Consider the following 19301-nt stretch of genomic DNA (forward strand, 5'->3'; position numbering starts at 1 on the left):
CGGGACTCTTCTGCACTCTGGTGGGTCCATCACTACTGTTGAGACTTTAAAGAGAGACGTCACAGAACGTCTAGCCTTTTCCTTAACTCTGTAGCTCATTGCCCTACCTAGCCGCGCCTGCGCCGCACATCTTTCTTTTGGGCATGAATCCTGGAAGCATTTGGTGCTGGGCACCACCTTTTGGGAGTCTTCTCTCATCCTAGGATCCATCATCTCTCCCTCATTCAGTTTCGGTAACTCCCTCTATGATCATGATGGCTTCATCAGGTCCGTAGTTCCGTTTATGGCGCATAATAGCGCCATGTTTTCTTCCTAACGCGTGGAGAGCGGCCTCATTCAGCATTCGAAAGCCTTTCAACACAGCGAGCTTTCGCCTATTCAACTTACCAAGTCTCAGACATTACCGTTACTTAGGTGCCCTATCTGCTGTAGAAGTGGTAGTAGATATGGCCGTTCTACTGGCACTGAGATACAAGTGTGGCACTCTGGGCTCGCTGAATCCAGAATGGAAACCTTAATAAAGCCTTTTGCTGCCTACAACACAAATTGACGTACCCTTTCGGCTAGATTCAATCCCTTTCGCCTCGAACGAATCAAGAAAGATCACAGGTCCCTCTTTGAGAATTACCTTTAACCGCCGTCCCTCATGCAGACGACAAGGTGGGTGCAAGTAGAGTTTGGCCGCGTCAAGCGTAAGGTTCATACATTTATTACTTCATCACTCTATCTCACCAATGGTCGAATGCGAGGGTAATTCAAGACAACCAATCTCTTCTGATTGGCAAAGACCAGTTATAAGACGCAGATATCGCCGTGGGTTGCTGTCCTATTTCTTCCTTCCTTATGGTGTCCTCAGACAGTTCTGGCGCATCCGCAATCTTCATATCATGATTCTACAAATTGTTGAATTTCGCCGCATATGCAAAGAGCCAGCGACTCGCCTGGGTTCTTGTCGTTCAGAGTATTTACGGTGCCATGTGCCATGATACAAAGTCAAATGGAGGCCTTCCAAGCTCCGCAAAAGGTTCCACCAGTTTGCAAGACATGCTGAAATTTTCCCGATACCAACCCACGTAGGGTCCCAGGCGTTATTATGTGCTCCATGAAATGGCAGGATTCGTGTGTGCACATTGCTAAGCGACATCGTGACTCGCATTTAGGAAAGAATAGATAATCGGTGTGCCATTCCTGGAAGGCGTTAGAGATCATTCCGCTATTTTAGATGAGTATATTTTTGCTCATCCAGTTACGCTACGTGAGCGAAACAACCTGAGTATTGCGGACCCTAACTGTATTATGGTTGCTTCTGAAACGGTGCGCAACATCCTTTGCGCACAAGCTCGTTCGAAGCATGGATCTCGGAAATTGACAAGACTGTGTGATGACTTCGCCAGAAAACCAGCATGCCCTTGCTATGCAGCCCCAATATATACGTGGTATGCATGCCTGGACGCGCTCTGCTTTCCATCATGGGTCACAGACCTGGTCACATGGACACCGTGCCAAGAAAGAGGCCACATATATGTCGTGCATACTAGGTATAAGGTGAGCATCACCTGTCGTATGGTAATATTACCGTATCGACAGTTGCCCGTCAGTTTTTAGCGAGGGAGTTTCCGGGGCACTGTGCTACAGTCTCATCTTGATCGATCCAGTCTTTTACAAATCACGGACTTACAATTGCGCGCTGCGCACTTTTTATCTCGATACCATGGATGCAAGGAATGGGTTGTCCTGGAACTGGAGACGAACTTAGAGCCGATAAGAGAGGAAACTGTGCACTAAAGAGATTTCCGTGTAGTTTCTCTTGATATGGGTGTTACAGTTATTCCTAAGGTGCATTCGGTACCACTCGGTAACCGACCAAGTAGCAAAGCTGGGATAATTGAGAGTCATTGACTTTGCCCTGCTTGGTTTGCCATCTCATTTCGTGGTTGGTGAGCCAGCTACTCAACGCAACGCATGGTGATGCTCTCTTCGCCATCTCATGACGGTATTACTGCGACGCATTCTGGGTAACGGTCTCGCTGTAATGATGCTTGCCTGTATGACTACTTGGAGTCAGCACAATCGACTTGATTCCGCGATTCCTTAGTTGGCGTTATGATGCCGCGTTTTATATAATGTCCCAAGAGTGTTAACAGAGGAACCCGACATATCGTATTTCCTGGGCGCGTGAGACTAAAACCCAAGATATGAGGCCACCTTTGCTGGTACACGGCCGGAGACTGTAGACAGACACGACTTACGGTGCTTTTGCTTGTGAAAGTCACATCTCATATATCGAATATAGTAGACGGCAGATGGATATACGACGCGCGGGCGGCGCGTCCACTTCATTGCTCTTCGAGAACTGCCCAGTTTTGGTTCCCGGATGACGTTCGTCTTGGCGTTACTTCCCCTAAACCTGTCCTCTAAAATAAGTAGGACCAGAAACGTGGGCACGCGAGAGCATCGACTTCATCACATGTTATTTTTCTTTCACGAACCCCTTTTGTCGTATATCTATTTGACCTTTTCAATCGCAAAGTCTTGTCCTCTACGACCTACAATTGTCACTCGTCCGTCCTCGGAAGCCTGCGCTCAAAGGTAGCGCTGTCTGAGGCTTTATCTCCCCCTTGAGCAACTACTATTACATCCAGCAGAGAACAATTGCACACCTCCATCCACCTACATTTGCCAATTCATCTCCCTTCCAGCGTACGTTAAAAGATGCCTCCGAAACGAAAACGGGCGAACACTGCGGCCTCGACTCGATCAGCTCGGTCGATAAGAGATGCCGTGCTGGATGTAGCGCAACCATCATCGAGGGACGCCTCGGAAGAAGATGCACAAGACCTGGTGCTACAGGATGTCAGTCAAAGGAAGTCAGATCAGGTCAATCCGTCGAAGCGTTCACGGTCTGCCAATGTCGATGCACCGTCTGAAGACGCCGAAGATGCTGATGCTGACGATGATGATACTGCCCCTAAGAGACAGAGAAAGAACACTGGTCCGTCCCTGCGGGACATGGAGGAAATCCTAGAGCACGGTGAGAACGGCGAGCGAGGTACCATGGGAATGACGCCTCCGCCGAAGGCTGGCACCGTGGACCCAGTGGGATATAAGACAAATCCACCGCCGAAAGGACGTCCTGTTCGTATATACGCTGATGGAGTTTTCGACTTGTTCCATCTTGGACATATGAGGGTATTGCAACAAGCCAAGACTGCGTTCCCTGAAGTTCACTTGATCGTCGGAGTCACTGGTGACAAGGAGACGCATAGACGAAAGGGTTTGACAGTTCTATCAGCAAAAGAGCGCGCAGAGAGCGTCCGCCACTGCAAGTGGGTGGATGAGGTAGTCGAAGACTGCCCCTGGGTCATCACTGATGCCCCAGGCTTTCTAGAGAAGCATAAAATTGATTACGTAGCGCATGATGATCTACCCTACGGTGCAGACGAAGGCGATGACATCTACGCTCCTATAAAGCAGAAGGGTATGTTCTTGGTCACCGCCAGGACAGAGGGCGTTAGCACAACTGGCATCATTACAAAGTACCACTCTCGTTATTGCCAATACATAGTTAAACTTTACTAATGATTGAACTTAGAATCGTCAAAGATTACGACAAGTACATCTCGCGGCAGCTCAAGAGAGGAACACCGCGTCAAGAACTTAACGTGTCCTGGTTGAAGATGAACGAACTCGAGATCAAGCGCACGATGTCCGACCTGAGGAACAATATAAAGAGTAATTGGACAAATACTGGCTCTGAAGTCGGACGGGAGCTTCGGCAGTTCTGGTCCTCTCAGATCAGTCGCCCAGCCAGTCCTGCAAGGCCTTCAGCAGAGCTTGGCAATGGCGACTTGATGCCTTCGCCCAGGAATGCTGCTCTTGCCAATATCAGCCGCCTCGACATTCCTAGAAATCCTGGTGGTGCCCAATCTTCAGACTTCGTTGCAGGTTACAGTCTTGGCTTGATAGGTGGAGTCCGCTCTTGGGTACGTTATCTTGGCCCCTATTGGAACGCCACTAACAGTTTGAATCAGATGTCGCGCAATCGTCGTACACTCAACGAAAGCCGGCCTGAAAGCCCAACAAGTGATGACAGCTCTGGAGACCGCAGCCCCCATGCTGAGCCTTCACGTGGTAGACCAGGCAAGCGTGTACAGGACCAGGTACATGCGTAACTCGGCGACAAAGCATGAGATCCGCCAGAAACACCCTCTCATCCCGTTTGGCGTGGTCAGGACTGTTTGCCTCCATCGTGTGAACACGATGAACACTCTACCGACGTATTGCTTGGTTGGGCGCACGGTGCGACCAAGCAAAGTAAGACTCTTACTCAATCCAGCAATTATTTTGTACAGCAAACCTGTCGGACCGTCCTAAATCATCACCCTAACACGCCTCGCTACATTTCCGTTTCCTATCGATTGAAGAATAATTAGAGTTGTCTACGAATTGTAATCTGCTGAAAAAATAGACCGCATTTCCATTTCCCTCATCTGTTGTCACTTTCTTGTTCAATTTGGCTGCGTCAGTGATGCTGAGACGGATGATCACGGAGCCCGATCGACCTGATTCTCTCCCATTGAGTGAAGCAGATTGCTAGCAACTTCGTCGAGCAATCAGAAGCGTTATCCAAAATTGCCTGCCAACAAGCTGTCCAACACGCTGTCCAACAAGCTGTTTGAATGGCATACAGACAGTCGCGGAGGCGGCCGTTCTGCCGGCCATGGTCGAAAGCTTCACTCTTGTTTCGCGATGTTGGTAATTATATGACTGCAAGCGTCATTTGCTTTACATACCAACCAATATTCACCTCAACAGACCCGTCCAGCAATATCTTTAGCTATAATCACTCTACTCGCATCAGGACGCCTCTCCACACAATATAAGGTGCCTTCAAATACCGGATCGTTCTTTTCGTGCTCACGCCCCGGAGCTATCACAAAGTCCTGGCATATCTTGCCAAGAAATCCAAGGATCTTCAGCGTGTACAATTCCGTATATTCACGTCATCGACTTAGCCCATGTGTGTCATTTACTACATGCTGCACACCTGTGGATGTCCTCCGCAACCAGCCTTCAACGGGAGACATGGTCTTCAAACCCTATGTCAGACTGCTGTCACGCAAGGTCAGGCATGTCCACCTGGCATCAGGAATGAATCGATGACGTGGTCGGGAACGCTGTGTGGGATGTGTCAGCAAACTCGAAGAGAGCGTATGATGAATCAAAGATTCACAGGATACGGAGGTTCTTATGGAGCCTGGGCTTATTCAGCAAACAGGAGTGTACCAGGATGGGCAAGGTGGAGAGTCTGAAGGAAAGATGATTATATGTGGCGGCATTCTCTTTAAATGATAATATTTTAATCACGAAGCGTGGACAAGGCAAGCATTTAGGCTGTGGAAAGTGTTTAGCATTAAAGGCCTCGTTCCTAGGCGTTCGTAATCAGCCATGAATAACAATCGCACCCCGTCAACAGAGTATCCGTGATATTGGCTACGTATCGTGGCCGTTGACGCTACCCACAGGATCTAAGATAGGTAGGTAGCATATGTTATGTCATCTGCGAATTTTCACCGCGCGACGTCACCAACATCATCACAGTGTTTGCTTCGAGATCTGTTGTGTAAACACAGGCGTGACTGCAAATTTCCATCTATGATAGCCCTGTTTTGTCTCGCTGCCACGGTGTCATGACTATGATGCATTGTAGCCGGGAAAACTAGGTCTGCAGTTTTCATAAATTCAGGCTGTACAAGGGGTTCGTGAAGAATTTTCAGACTTCTCAGGAACTTTGGTCTCGGAATGCCGGTACCAGCTCCAGGACTGCGCCACTGCGACATATTCTGTAGCGTATCCAGTGGGTGAGAGAAATCCTCAGCCAGGTGACAATTAACGCACACGTGATGTACAGCACTTGTCGTGAGAGTGAAGTATTAGGTCATACGCAGAAGAACCTGCCAGGCAGGTAAGGCAAGAAGAAGTTTGCAAAGACAAGATATTTGAACACACTGCAGGATGATATATCATGAACAGTGCGAGATATCTTGCTAATGCTTGACTCGACAAGACATTAGGAATGACTCCGACTGGACGCTGTAGGATGAATGTCACCACCTTCCAAGCCGCCGGGGTGTCACCGGTATTATTTATGCTTTTCGAATAAGAATTTGCAGCATGCTTTGGCGAGACCGAACAACATACAATGCAGGCGATGCCCTGTCGTCGAAAGTTTAACAGGGAATAAGTCAAAACCTGACTCTCGTAGAGAGGCGATTCGAATGTTCCGGTTGTCTGGACAAGCTCGTTGCTCAGTATTTGAAGCCAAATCCGAACGGCAATTCATGTCGGATATTATCATGGAGTAGGCGTGGTCGGACAGATATCACGATGTTGTGTGTATTCTCCGCCGTGGTTGGAGGAGGTAATTACTGTGTACAGGCTGACGAAGGGATTCACACACGATGAGACCATTCCCGAGATGGCGATAGTTTCTGCGGCTATCAAGCTCCGAGCACGATCGTATGCATTGGACAGCACACCGCTCTGGACTTTTCTTGCAGACATGGCCTGTAGAGTTCACTGGGTGGCATGACCGTCGTCGAGACGCAGCTGGGTCGATGCAGGCGGCAACTCTGTTCGTGAGCCTCTTGTCGCTATCATGATGACTGCACAAGTCTATGTTGAACTTGACAGCTGTCGCAAGCGTAGGAGAGGAGACATCTGTCATAATGGTAAGCAAAACGGTGGTGGTGGCATTACCTAGAAGAGGACCTGGATCACTCAGTGCCACCGCCCTTCTCCATCCGCGGCAAATATGAATCTCTACCGTCCACGATGGATGCGCGATGCACGATGCACGATGCATCATGCACCATGGATCATGCCACACCATGTTGGCCTCACTTTTTATCGCCTTCACCCACTGGTCTGCAGCATTTTGCTCGCTCTCACCGCTACGAGGAAGCACTTTGATGGGCTTCTGGGAGCCGTACAAAGACTCCGCTTCAGCCAGTAATAAGTCACTACGACTAAGCAGACTCCATGTTGAGCAACTTCAAGTATCCATGAGACAGCATCCGGATTACCCGAATAGAGGCGACTGAAGTAGCATCTCACTAAGGCAGGCAACCAACCGGAAACGTGAGCTTGATTGACTTGACTGAATGAATCTTCCTGTCGCCGAGGAGACACGCATAGATGGATAGATGCACAGATGCCAGGACGTCCTCTTGAGTTATCGACGAGGCGCTGGAAAGTTTTAATATATACACAGTGAATGTGTATTATCATCATTCACGAGCACCAAATTTAATTTCCCAGCAAAACGAGGATCCACAGTCTCCACATCTACTAACGTCCTAGCACAGGTACCATGCTGCTGGAAATGCTTATTTTGAACTGGGGACAAAAAGCCTCCGTATAATTAATTACAGTAGCAATACTGTAGTCTGTAGGCTATTAGATGTCCATTATCCATGGAATATTTCATCATATTCGTCACAATTTATCTGCTTTGCTGACCTCCTTCTTCCCTCGCCTTACCGCTTTCATCGTTGCCTTTCTTTCCACTTCAAAGGGGGGGAGCCGAGCCGAGAAAACAATAACGTGGTATTATTATTATTACTATTATCATTATTATCATCATTATTATTCCATTGTCATCATCTTCATTATTATTAGTATTGTTGTTATTATCATCATCTTCATCATCATCATCCTCCCGCCGAGGCCCTGCTCTGCATCCTTCGTCTTTCATATCACCTCAGCCCGCTCTTTCACAATTCTCTCAAGTCTCACTTCTGCGACACTGCAACGCCCGGACCGTAATACAGTCCACATCCTTCTTCTCACTGCTGCTACTGTGTCCGTTTGTCACTACAGTATAGCCTTTCCTCAATTCTCTCGATATCTTTCATCCAGCTGCAAACTGTCGCGACGTTGATCTCTTCCCGATTGCTTTTCACAGCGTCTTGCACTATTACTTGTCCCTCACATCACGTTCAAGTCGCATCCCTCGACTAATGCTTGCGACCAACCACCTGGTTCTGCTTGCAGAGTAACTATGCGCCTACTTGTATCGTCACTCAAATCGTTCCCCTGCCCGAACTATTCACATAGCGCATCTTCGCAATCCCTCTTCCCTCGACGGTCCGCGTGTTCTCGTCACAGTCACACCCCAGCGGGCATCACAACCCCCGCAAGTTTGCTTTCACCCGTCCACGACGGCCGCACCGCAGACGCTGGGTTATCGCTCGCCATTTCTGCGCGAACCACGTTTCTATCACTGCTGTGAATTTGCAAACTTGTGACCAGAGCTCGACTGGTGGTTTGGATTTGACGTGACTGATCGTGTGAACATAGAGCGCTTCCGCTGTTCAAGAAGGACCCGCACAGCCGCTCATTGCTTTCGCACTTTTATCACTTTCCCCACAGTTCTAAGAGTCAATACACAGACTATACAAAAAAAAATGAACCAAAAAGCTCGGCAAAGATCGCCTCGAGGGAATTCAGTACATCGCGAGGCATCTGTTGAGCATTCTCCGCGCCGGCAATGTCGTGAGCCATCACCAGTGGGTTCGTCCTCGTCTCCTATGCGGCGAGATGGTCAATGTACGCGTCACCCAGTCACGAGGAAAGGCAGTGGCGGCAGATCGCGCAAGAAACAAGAACGAAGGAGACGCGCGAATTCTCCGCCAGACAGGAATTCGATACAAGATGAGGGACGACTGCCATGGACCGACTATCTCTGTGGCGAGATGACGGATAATCAGGTGCTCGCCCAACTCGGCCGAATCATCGACGAAGAAGGACCAAAGAGAACGAGCACGGATATAGGCGTAACGCTGGGCAGCTGCTTTGTCGCCGTAGGGGGACTTCACCCGCCCATCACAAAGAAGTCACTCAGCGAACTCGATATCAACGCAATCATCGTCAACCCGAAATTACGCCACGATGTCAACTTTGATCGTGAACTTCACTTTCGACCAAATCTGGACGGGGACCGGGGAAAAGAGAAGATTCGCGAAGCGGAAAGGTACTGGCTGGCGTTGGAAGCAGAATTGGAGCTCTACAACATCCTTTTTCAGAGGGCTGTTATAGAACGAGAACCTATCTGGCTCCCGAGATGCACCAAAATGAGCATGCGACGGGTGCCAATCATGTTCGAAACCATCAGAGATATCTTGCAGAATCTGGTCCCGGAACGTGACCAGGCGAGAATAGAGGAGCAATTAGATCAACAGATGTTGATGCAGCAAATCGGAAAAGGCCTATGCGATCTGGTTAGTCTTTCACAATGGCTCTCGCATCTTCTGAAAGCTCATTGCGCACCAATGCGCGATGTTTGGGTGGATAAGATGGTTCAGCAGACGAAGAAAGGCGTCGAGGAAGGAAGCGCAAAGTGTATTGTGGATGGGTTGAGGGAGCTGCTTGGCATACTGGAGGCAATGAAGCTGGTAAGCCTGCATGTGACATCCAAACTGTCGATACCTGTTTGACTGACCGTATTTGCAGGACGTAGCTAATCACCAGATTCGCCATCTTCGAGCTTTACTGATAGATGACACGGTGAATTTTGAAAGAAAGTATCAGGTAAATCGAATCCCGATTCCAAAGAAAATCAATGCTGCTGAATGTCGAGCTTGGTATGCGCGTGCACAAAAAGGACATCAGTACGGCTTACCCCCTTCGGCGACATTATACCCGCGTGCTCCTAGATTGGCGACATCACAACCACATTTCGTTGCCTTTTACCGTGCTCTCTTGCACCATCTCCTAGTCGAGTGTCCAGCATCACGTCCAGACTCATTCTATTTAGATACAGAACGCCTTCGTATCATCCAGTCAGAGTTACACAATCAGGTGTATTTTGACCTTTGCTGCGCGGTGTTTCAGGTTATCATCGATGACATTGTCAAATGTTGCTTAAATTCACAGCCTGTGGTCCAGCATTTGAGTCTCTCTGCATTGAGGACTGCACTTCTCACCATAATATCTGGGGTAGGAGAGGCCACGAAACAATGGCAGAAGAATATTCCTAACCTCGCTGTCGAAATCGTACGACATGCGCTTGCGGCATGTGGCTTTACGAAGCAGTACGACGCCGGGTTGGTTACCATTGCAGAACAGCTGCTTACTGAGAAGTTTGGATCTCACTTCCCAAACTATTTTGAACTCCAAGCCCTGAAGTTGATGGGCGATTTCTTTCCCGTTTGCCTGGAGATTGCCGAACGACACATCAGCGCCAGCCCAATCGACCTCTTCAACGCTCTCATAGCACCATCATCCTTGCCATTGATGGTAGTGCCACCACCTCCACCGCCGCCGGTCGTGTCATCGAAACATGCCCTCCAACACTCTGCTAAGGCAGCTTCTCATGCTTCGAGTCAACGAAATTTACCTCTATCGTTATTGCCGTCTCCTGTGCAGCCTTCGACAGCTCCACCTCATCTGATCGATATTGCACGCAGGTTGACCCACATTGCCATCTTGCACTGGCAAGTTTGGGCACCAATCCTTTATCTCAAGATTGATGAGCCTGAGCTTCCAAGTCTGTCGTCCAACAATGCGTCCAGCACAACTTCCAGCTGTGCCTCAACACCCATCAGCTCACAGGCCACGCACACATTCCCATTGGCAGTCCGCACGCGTAGCGCAACTGTAGATGCCCACACCCTACAAGCCCCAGCAAGTGCCTCCGCGTCAGACGTTGACAGTAGCAAGCCGCTCCGCACACCCGGGGTTACCACCGATGCTGCAAACATGGCTTCGGGTCCAGGAGAGCCCGGAGAAAACGCACATCACACACATCAGCAACTACTCCCAGAATGACCAGCTTCTCGAACCTCGACATCATTCCCGGTCGCGGTTTCCTTGTACATAGATCCAAGATCGACACCACAACGAATTTCCTTTGTCGTGCATAGCGTAGATACCTCATTTTCATTTACTGCATTCTGTTTCGGTATCTCATCATTTCATACTATTTCTGTTCCACAACATCTTTCCAGGGGTTTCTCTCATACGACATCTGTAAATCACGCATGTTTTACCAGTCGGCTTTACACACTAGATTGGCGTTTGGGTCCTGGCTCGTCCCGGCTGCATAGTCGTAGGTGTACAGCTTACACCATTGTAATACCCCTGTTCTCATTTTCTGTTCCCTCTCTTTCAGCTATTCAAAATTGCATTTTAGCGCGCGGATGTGATTGATGGGTTAGAGCCTAGGGCGGCGGACAGCGTTTGCTGTAACGATTAGTTTGTTTGCTTTGTGCAACGCTCAATTCGCGGGGGAATAATAGTCCAGATTGCTGTTGCGCATGAATTGAGTTGTCTGTGGGAAGTGCTTGTTGGGCTTGTGGGAGGAAGATGTATGGCACAATTATACAGTCATGAGTTGCGTACAAGGCGGAGTGCATTGGTTATTTGTCTGCCGCTGGACCATAGGGCTCGGACACAGCCAGCCAGTAATATATTAAATATATCGTCCCAACAAGTCATGCCGTGAGGATGTGAGGGAGCTTTCCAGGGCACGAACACCAGGATCACTAACGTTGGCCTGCATGATCGCTGGACCCCGGCCAGTAGTAGGATCGGGCAAACTGGAAGAGACTGTCTGTGATTTGGGCCGTATAAATGATGGTTTGGTCTAGGCTAAGTTGTAGTGCTGAGGGGGAGGCGAAGTGTATTTTTTTGCTTCTTAGCAACATCGTCATCATCATCATCATCATCATCATCATTATAGCTTCTGTTTCTTGCAATGAACGTGCCCGAAGACAACTCGGCATGATGTACTCGAGAGCCACGTAAGGTTTTGTGTCTGGATCTTTGGTCAAGCACTGCTGGGAGATAGCCTTCCCGGAACTTCGACGTCTAAGAGTGTAGTAGGTATATGTACTGTGAATGCCTCAGTCCTAGATTGTCTTCCGGGCCCTTAATTAGCCACAGCCCCGCCAACAGCTGTCACTGTGCACGCTGCCCACTGCTTACCCCTCACCGCGCCTACCCAATCCGCTGTGTGTCCCAAACATTGCACTTGCATTCCGAGGACTTTTTGGTTTTGACCTTCTTTCTCTTCTTCAGCTAGGTACTCTCACTCAACATACACTTACATTGTACGTCAAAGATAGCTTAGGAGCCCGATCTTCGACGATTGAAATCTCGCTTGCCGCCATCATCTTGCCTCAGGCCCGAACATTCACAAGTACGCCCAAGTGCCCAGCAGGCGAGCCCGGGGTGCTAGGACCTATCCGTACCCTAGCGAACAACGACAACAAGCCAAAAGACTTTGGGCAGCAAGAGCAGAAGACGCATCGACCGAAGCACGAACAAAGCAGTTCACGGAATCTTACGCATATATATACGCAGCCCGATACCGCGACCTTGACACTCCGCTATACCCTCGACCGCTCCTCGAAAACCTCCGTATATTTGGGTCGTGACAAGACTCTTTTACTCACAGTGTCCTGTAGAGACGTTCTTTGACTGTCTAACAAGACTGCCCATTAACACGATAATACGCATACATTCGAGAAGGGTTCTAGCAAGAGCGCGAAGAAGAAGCACACCATGAATCCGCATCAGCAGAACAAGGTGGATATCAGCGTACGTTGACTCTATCTACTTCACTTCCTCGCAGAAGAATTCTGTACTTCTATGTCGAAACGGCGAAGTAATGCTTTGTGTACATTAACTGCTGATCCTCGAGGATTGGAGCCCGGTGATGTTTTAGAGTTGTAGTAGCATACTGGCTCGAGTCAAGCTAACAACCTGCAGAGCCTATCTCCCGATGAGCAGCGCCTGTTCCGTCTATATGGCAAGTTGCCAAACAAGAAAGACTTGCTCCAGAACAAGCTCAAGGTCCGTTACTAACTCAGTCTCTCTCACCCCTCCTTCAAGACCTTCTTTCCCCTCAATTCCAACCTCCCATTCCTCCATATCCAACTAAACTCTTACCAGGAGCGCAAATACTTCGACTCTGGCGATTATGCCCTCTCCAAAGCCGGTAAAGCCTCTGACATCGGCGTCACTCAGATTGGCCGCGAGCACCCGGTGCCCGAGAACATCCCGCATTCGTCCTCACCACACAACGGCCCTGGCAGCGGCGCCCAGGGGAGCATCAGTGGCATAAACCTGCCTGCACCTGCACCTGGCAGTACGCCTGGACAAAGCGGGAGTCCGGTGAAGGAGGGCAGTTTCTTGCATCGCGAGACAAGCCTGAATAGGGAGACGAGTGTGGATGATGACGACGAGGCGAATGAAGATGAGGAGAAGAAGGAGGACGAGAAATAGATGATGACAGGACGCAGAAGGAGACGGACAGACTGAGCTGCATACCAGCCGAATAGATGCATAAGACGAGAGTGCATGCTGGGTGAAGTTATTGCGGACAAGTTATACGATGCTTTTACTAGTGCCTTTCGGACAGGAAAGAAGGAGGGCTGTACCGACGAGAACACCTGGGCGTTCGAGGAGTTTCAAGCACAAAGGTAAACAGGATCTAGCCGTCTGATCATCCACGATTCATTCATCGAAGAAGTCCTTTGATATATCTTTCGAGAATATGTATTTTATGTCTTGATATGAATCTCTCCGTAACTATGCTCGTCACCCGGGCGAGAGCGCAATGTGACACGCACGGTAACATTGACCACGATGTTCAGAGCGATGTTGATAAGCCCGTTAATGAATGACTTCAATTCCAATATTGTTGAGATGTCGATACGATTATTGAGATCTATGTCTAATGTCAATGTTTCATCGCTGTCTTGCCTCATCACCGACAGGTCCCGGTTCCCAGGCCGCGCAGAGAGCCTGCGCATTCTTTGTGTCAAATTCTGACATAATTTAGTCGTAACACTTCCGCTATCAAAACCTGTTGCGCCAGTGTCTCTCGCTGCTCGAACAGGGCCTTTGTCCAGATATGTGCTGTTCTGCACATCAGGCTAGTTTCCTGCAGCATTGACGCTACTTCAGATTCCGCAAAACAGTTGGAATCCAGGGAATCTGAGCAGGTTCATCTGCACAGATATGCCTAGATCTCCTTTGGAACGATCCCGAGACGCGCTTTCGGACCCCGTCACGCTTCGATGGCTTTGACCGCCATCGCCAACGCACCCTCCTTCGTCTTGTTGCCGCCGATGAAACCTGCTGCGTGTACGAACACACAGCCTGGAATACCAGACGCGGTGCTCAGTTCATCGTCGCGGACACCCTTCCATGCATCGGGCAGGTCTTTCCTGTTCTCGAAGGCACCGTTCTCCACGGAGACGGAGCGAATCCGCCATTTGCTATCGGGCTCGTCATTCTCGGGGAAGAGAACGTACAAAACCTTCGGCTCGGATGGATTTTCGGCTTCGAAGTTGTAGAGGTGGGAGGACCAAGGCGTCGAGGATTGGGGCAGAACCATGATCTGCTTAGAAGGGTGGATGGAGCCGCGCTCGTGGTAGACTTTGCTAACGACGGCGCGGGCAGGCAGCCAGTCCTCGTGAGCACCTGTAAGCAGCAACATGAACTGCTCGCCCACGAAGGAGGAGGCGCGGGCAAAATTGGTGTCCTCGACGGCTTGTTTCATTTCTTGAGTGGGAGCTGGGTCTTTTGGGAGCTTTGTGGCATAATTATAGCGATTGACGACGGACGCGAGGGTAAAGGACCTGTCCTCGAAGCGCTTGGTGATGTTTGCGGACTTGATGGCAGCCGGGTCATAAGCGGATATGCCGTTGTCATTGGCGTCAAAGGCTTCCACGAAGTCGGTGTAAATTTTTTCATACAAAATCGAGACCTCCTCGCCGTCTTTAGGGAGACCGGTACAGGTTGCGATTATGTCCTTGCCGTAGTGAAGATATACGAGTCCGGCGGAGGAGAGCTTCGTGCTGTGCCCGGGAAAGATTGCGTCAAAGCCACGTTGGTGGTGGTCATATCGATTGTTCTCGGTGCTATACTCGCCTCCAACGTCGAGGACAGTATGGCAAGTTTCTAGAAGGGCAGGGTCGCGAGTGCGGATGAGAGGAGACGAGGCATAGGTTGGCAGAAGGCGAAGAAGATAGACTGCAAGGGCCTCGTCGGCGTGGAAATGGCCGCTGAGATCGCATGTGAGCTTCAAGAACAGCGGCGTAGATTCGAAACCAGTGACATTACTTACTTGTGGGTACCAATCAATGGACCGTCCATCTTGACTCTCTTTGCTGAAGTATCAGTGGCCATGGGGAAAATTCTGGAGAAAAATGCTACGGGCTGACAGAAACTAGATCGAACCAAGTGAGGATTGAACCTCGAAGATGATAATGGGTCGATGGACTGAGCAAACACGACTCTTCTTTTTAATTTACACGCAATTCGCGCAGAGGTAAACATATGCAGCGCACAAATGCGCAAAGTGAATTGCGGATCCCCACAATAAACAACGTGAGAGAATTCTGCGGTATGCCTCCACCCCGCCCGCCGGAGTTAGCGCCGATATCTCTTGGCGGCCACAATCGATGTCGACGGGTCAGATTACCAGTTACCTCTGTCCAAGTGATCTCTGTACCAAAGTTCGGCTTCCATGATTTATTGTGTCATTCCGCAACTTCACATAAGCTTGTCTCTCTAATCTTACTCATTTCTTTCATCCTGGCTACAGAAGTCTTCCAACAGTAGCTCGATCTCCATCTTCTCTTGAGCAATCTACAGAGTGGAGCCGCTCGATTTACACTATCCTGGGCTAAGCACGCGACAGCGGACGACCAATGGAGATTGTCTGTGCCTGAACGAAGACACTTGTTGAAAACGACATCCACCATTATCCACTGCGTGCAGAAACAGCAATAAGCTGTTCACCGCCTCGACCACGTACCATCGAGTGGCTTTCTTATCTGGCTTCTCTGCAGACTGAGACTTCTTTCTCGGATAGCCCTTCCAACAACTGCACACCGGTTTCGAGACAAGAATTATTTTCATCGCTTCCAGGTTCGCAGCACGTGAAAGGGACAGAGTGGCTTGAAGCTGAACACGCGCCGCGCGGGCTCCATCACACCTGCCTGTACTCAGCACAGACATCACGCGTCGACTTCTGACAGACACCACTGACAGCCTCACACTTCTCTCTGGACTGTCCCTCGACTTTCGAAGCGCGCATATTGCGCGTTCCTGGCGCGCAGGAGACCTGACGACGCTGCCCCCAAACTTCCCAAATTGCGTCGCCAGCACTTCGCGTGCTAGGCCACGACCGCGTCCATGTGGCTTACCAGAGCTATCTCTTCCATTTCTTTCCTTTCGACAATCGTGTTCACGATACCTCTGGCCTTCGATGTCGGCGGGAGAACGTGTGGCCTGGCGTTCTCGCTGTCCCTGGCATACTTTTACCTCTTCTTCTCGATCCTAAAGCTCTCGACACCGGATACCTCGCGATTCCGCTATGCCTTGGTCCAGCTTGTAGCTTTCTTTCAATGGCTCATCATTCCTACGCTGATGATATGGTGCCTAAACAAATTCTCGGTCGACGGAGATGGAAGTAACTGGGTAGAAAAGACATTTGGCGGGAAAAGAGCTGAACCAAGTGGAATATACGAATGGATATTCGGCAGAGGAGGCTTCCTGGAGAACTCGTTCATTGGCAGTTGGGACAAAGTTCTGCGATGGTCTACGCCAGTTTTCCAGATTGCGGAAGGATTCTGTACAGTGCTTGTCATCCAAGCTTGTGGACAGATCACAAGATGGCTTGTCAATAGAGAACGCGGTGATACTTGGATGGTACATCAACTCTGATTATCGACACTCTTTACCAGTACTGACTTCTTCTCTGCAGATTGGACTCCTTGTTTTTTCCGCTTCTGTCATTTCCAGCTCTGTATACTTCCTCTGGAGGATCACCAAGTTCCCTGAAATTAGCAACGTCGACGCCATTCTCATTGGTGCGGCAGTTACATGTGCTATCTTCTTATGCTCCTGGGGTATCGGGAGCGGTCGCGGAAATCCTGTGGAAAGCTCGCTACTTTTCGCGTACGTCGTGCTCTGTATCTACCAGATCTTCACCGACTACATGCCCTCGGAAGCAAACCAGGAGCAATCCTCGCAGCCGGCACAACCCGCGCTACCTCCTCTACCACCGATAATCATGGCTTCGTACACGACCTTGATTCAGGCCTTTTCCACACTACCATCCACGATGCACCTGGCTTTCAATTTCGTTGTGGCTGCTACCATGACGATCACCCCATCTGTCATCATCTCTCTGGCATACAGAGTGTTCGTTTTATACTCGGCTGTAAGAATCATACCAGTCATCCGAGAATCTGGAGCGCGCGCTTTATCAGAAGAGCCATCATTGGATGACAGCGATGATGTTGCCCGTATTCTTGGGTTTGCCAGCTACTTCAGTCCAAGCATTCTCATCTCGGTCTACACCAGTCTTCTCATGCAACATTTTGCATCTTCCAGTAACGAATTCGGTGCCCAAGATTGGTGGACGAGTCAGGCCGGTGATACAGGGGGTAATCTATGGCGATGGATCAACCTAGCTGCAACGATGACTTGGTACGCCATCGAGCTCTACATATCGAAAGAGGATGCTACGCACCACTGGAAATCCGACTGAATGGCTTTGTAACCCTCATTTCGGATCTTGTTTACTGCTTTTGGGGCCGAATGCCTGATAAAGCCCTACTGAAGACGCTTGCAAGATTATAGCAATGCTCGCCATCAGGCATAAATCTGCTTGTCGAAATTGATCAGGACCCACCACCGGCTTCTATAATTAAGAGTTGGAACGCCCTCCATGTTATGCTGCTATGCACCATATCATACCATACAAATCTGTACATCTACACAAGAACGGTAGATCATACATATCAGACCACCTCATCATCAGCGCACCTTTGCATACTTCCTTAGGGTTCACGCTACCGGCTTTAGCCACATGTTTTGATACGATACCCCGATTCATATCTGTTCGATAGACTGCAGCGCAGTGCTTTGTACGGCGCTTTACTGGAAGCTACCAGATACTGGTAGCACTCAAACCATTTTGTACATAGTCTTCAGGTCGAACCATGCATAAATACACCAATTCCAACTCCAGCCTTCGGGCATTACTGATGTATAAGCCCAATCACTGCAGACGCATCGAAATGGAATAGCTAATTAACAGTCCAAGGGTCACATACACATATGTCTTGTTTTTGTTTATAATGCTTCAAAGCCATAACTTTCCATGTGTCCTCAGAAAAAGAGAGGACTGCCATATAATTTGATATGATATCTGCGATCTCGATCGATAGATGCCACTCGGATATCGTCCCATGCATTATGCACTGATCGTGCCTCGCCCGTCGCATAGTCTTGTCCCATATCCTTGAAAGGATTTGCGGGAAAGTCTATATAAATATGGTACCTGGGGTATGAATTCGAAATGGGGACCTCTATCATAGCCATTCGATTAGTGCTTATCAACACGCAGAATTGTAATGTAGGAATATTCTAAACCTAGATCAGTATATAATTCTAGGCTGTTCGTATATAAGCTGCCATGACTACCCGCAGTCCCCCCGTTCTACAAACTTAGTATCTACATTGCTTAACAGCTCCCTTACACGATTCTTCCACCATACGCTCCGATATGGACGACCAAATCCATTATCCTTAGGGTTATGGACCCCAGGATATTGTCGGCTAGGGTACCACAGGCTTAGTGTGCTTTGACAGCGCCTCTCAGACAGTATCGTCAAGACTCCTCACGATAGTAACAACCACTGTAGGGTTCAGGTGAAATAGGACGATATACGAGCATTTCGCGCAGCGAGGCGGATATAGCTTGCTCCTACGATATCACGGTCCGTACAATTCAGGCATACGCCTCGAACTTGCTCCAAAGTAGAACCTCTCAACATTCCATAGCAACCACCTTGAGATCGAATGGAACCAGGACGCCGTTGGGCGCGTCAGATCAGACATGCACTCTACTTGTCCAGGCTTCTGAAGATACAGCTTAGCATTGTTGTGATCATTCGTCACTGGTATATTCCGAGAGATTCACAGAACGATTTACATCTGATCAGCACAAGGTAGAAGAAGTATGGCGAAGATTGCCGAGGAAGTAAGCCACCATACAGCTTTCAACTCGCTTCAATTCATATCAGAGTATTCTTCCCTGTGCGTCCCCACGGAACATGAATTTTTGGTCTTTCTCGCGTGAAGAGATGCTTGACATGATAAGAACCTTTAAGGCGCTCGAGCGGATGGAGATATTGCAAGTCTCTGCGCCTGGTGAGTGGTTTGTGTGGGGAGTTGTTCCTGATAAGTGTGTAGTTACAGCATTCATAGGACTG

The 19301-nt window shown here is 49.3% G+C and overlaps 6 protein-coding genes across 6 annotated transcripts; 4 read left to right on the forward strand and 2 right to left on the reverse strand.

Moving 5' to 3' along the window:
• Window positions 1-2712: 2712 nt before the first annotated feature.
• EJ05DRAFT_484411 (uncharacterized protein) lies at window positions 2713-4172 on the forward strand (the record flags this gene model as incomplete). The annotated part of the gene is made up of 3 exons (XM_033745340.1): window positions 2713-3536; window positions 3593-3983; window positions 4032-4172. The coding sequence occupies 3 exons, from the start codon at window positions 2713-2715 to the stop codon at window positions 4170-4172; spliced, it is 1356 nt and encodes a 451-aa protein (XP_033601909.1).
• Window positions 4173-6209: 2037 nt separating this feature from the next.
• EJ05DRAFT_474565 (uncharacterized protein) lies at window positions 6210-6731 on the reverse strand. Its single transcript, XM_033743625.1, has one exon. The coding sequence runs from the start codon at window positions 6562-6564 to the stop codon at window positions 6355-6357; it is 210 nt and encodes a 69-aa protein (XP_033601910.1). The 5' UTR covers window positions 6565-6731; the 3' UTR covers window positions 6210-6354.
• Window positions 6732-8205: 1474 nt separating this feature from the next.
• On the forward strand, window positions 8206-11188 carry EJ05DRAFT_298776 (uncharacterized protein). The gene is made up of 2 exons (XM_033740583.1): window positions 8206-9455; window positions 9514-11188. Exons 1-2 carry the CDS (start codon window positions 8469-8471, stop codon window positions 10828-10830), a joined length of 2304 nt encoding a protein of 767 aa, XP_033601911.1. The 5' UTR covers window positions 8206-8468; the 3' UTR covers window positions 10831-11188.
• A 1577-nt stretch (window positions 11189-12765) lies between these two features.
• On the forward strand, window positions 12766-13290 carry EJ05DRAFT_437352 (Endosulfine-domain-containing protein; the record flags this gene model as incomplete). Its single annotated transcript, XM_033741785.1, has 2 exons — window positions 12766-12858; window positions 12958-13290. Coding segments are annotated over 2 exons (426 nt in total), but the record flags the coding sequence as incomplete, so codon positions are not given.
• A 787-nt stretch (window positions 13291-14077) lies between these two features.
• EJ05DRAFT_492273 (metal-dependent protein hydrolase) lies at window positions 14078-15201 on the reverse strand (the record flags this gene model as incomplete). Its single annotated transcript, XM_033746024.1, has 2 exons — window positions 14078-15077; window positions 15140-15201. 2 exons carry the CDS (start codon window positions 15199-15201, stop codon window positions 14078-14080), a joined length of 1062 nt encoding a protein of 353 aa, XP_033601913.1.
• Window positions 15202-15996: 795 nt separating this feature from the next.
• On the forward strand, window positions 15997-17669 carry EJ05DRAFT_299036 (ICE2-domain-containing protein). The gene is made up of 2 exons (XM_033740584.1): window positions 15997-16728; window positions 16784-17669. Exons 1-2 carry the CDS (start codon window positions 16213-16215, stop codon window positions 17570-17572), a joined length of 1305 nt encoding a protein of 434 aa, XP_033601914.1. The 5' UTR covers window positions 15997-16212; the 3' UTR covers window positions 17573-17669.
• Window positions 17670-19301: the final 1632 nt, after the last annotated feature.

This window comes from Pseudovirgaria hyperparasitica (genome assembly GCF_010093815.1).
Source record: "Pseudovirgaria hyperparasitica strain CBS 121739 unplaced genomic scaffold EJ05scaffold_5, whole genome shotgun sequence".
NCBI classification, from domain to species: domain Eukaryota; kingdom Fungi; phylum Ascomycota; class Dothideomycetes; order Acrospermales; family Acrospermaceae; genus Pseudovirgaria; species Pseudovirgaria hyperparasitica.

Bases quoted from the DNA above. Each gene is read 5' to 3' on its own strand.
- EJ05DRAFT_474565 (XM_033743625.1), bottom strand. From the start codon at position 6,564: ATGTCTGCAAGAAAAGTCCAGAGCGGTGTGCTGTCCAATGCATACGAT.
- EJ05DRAFT_298776 (XM_033740583.1), top strand. From the start codon at position 8,469: ATGAACCAAAAAGCTCGGCAAAGATCGCCTCGAGGGAATTCAGTACAT. The intron at 9,456-9,513 runs GTAAGCCTGCAT...CCGTATTTGCAG, and splicing joins TACTGGAGGCAATGAAGCTG to GACGTAGCTAATCACCAGAT.
- EJ05DRAFT_299036 (XM_033740584.1), top strand. From the start codon at position 16,213: ATGTGGCTTACCAGAGCTATCTCTTCCATTTCTTTCCTTTCGACAATC. The intron at 16,729-16,783 runs GTACATCAACTC...TCTTCTCTGCAG, and splicing joins AACGCGGTGATACTTGGATG to ATTGGACTCCTTGTTTTTTC.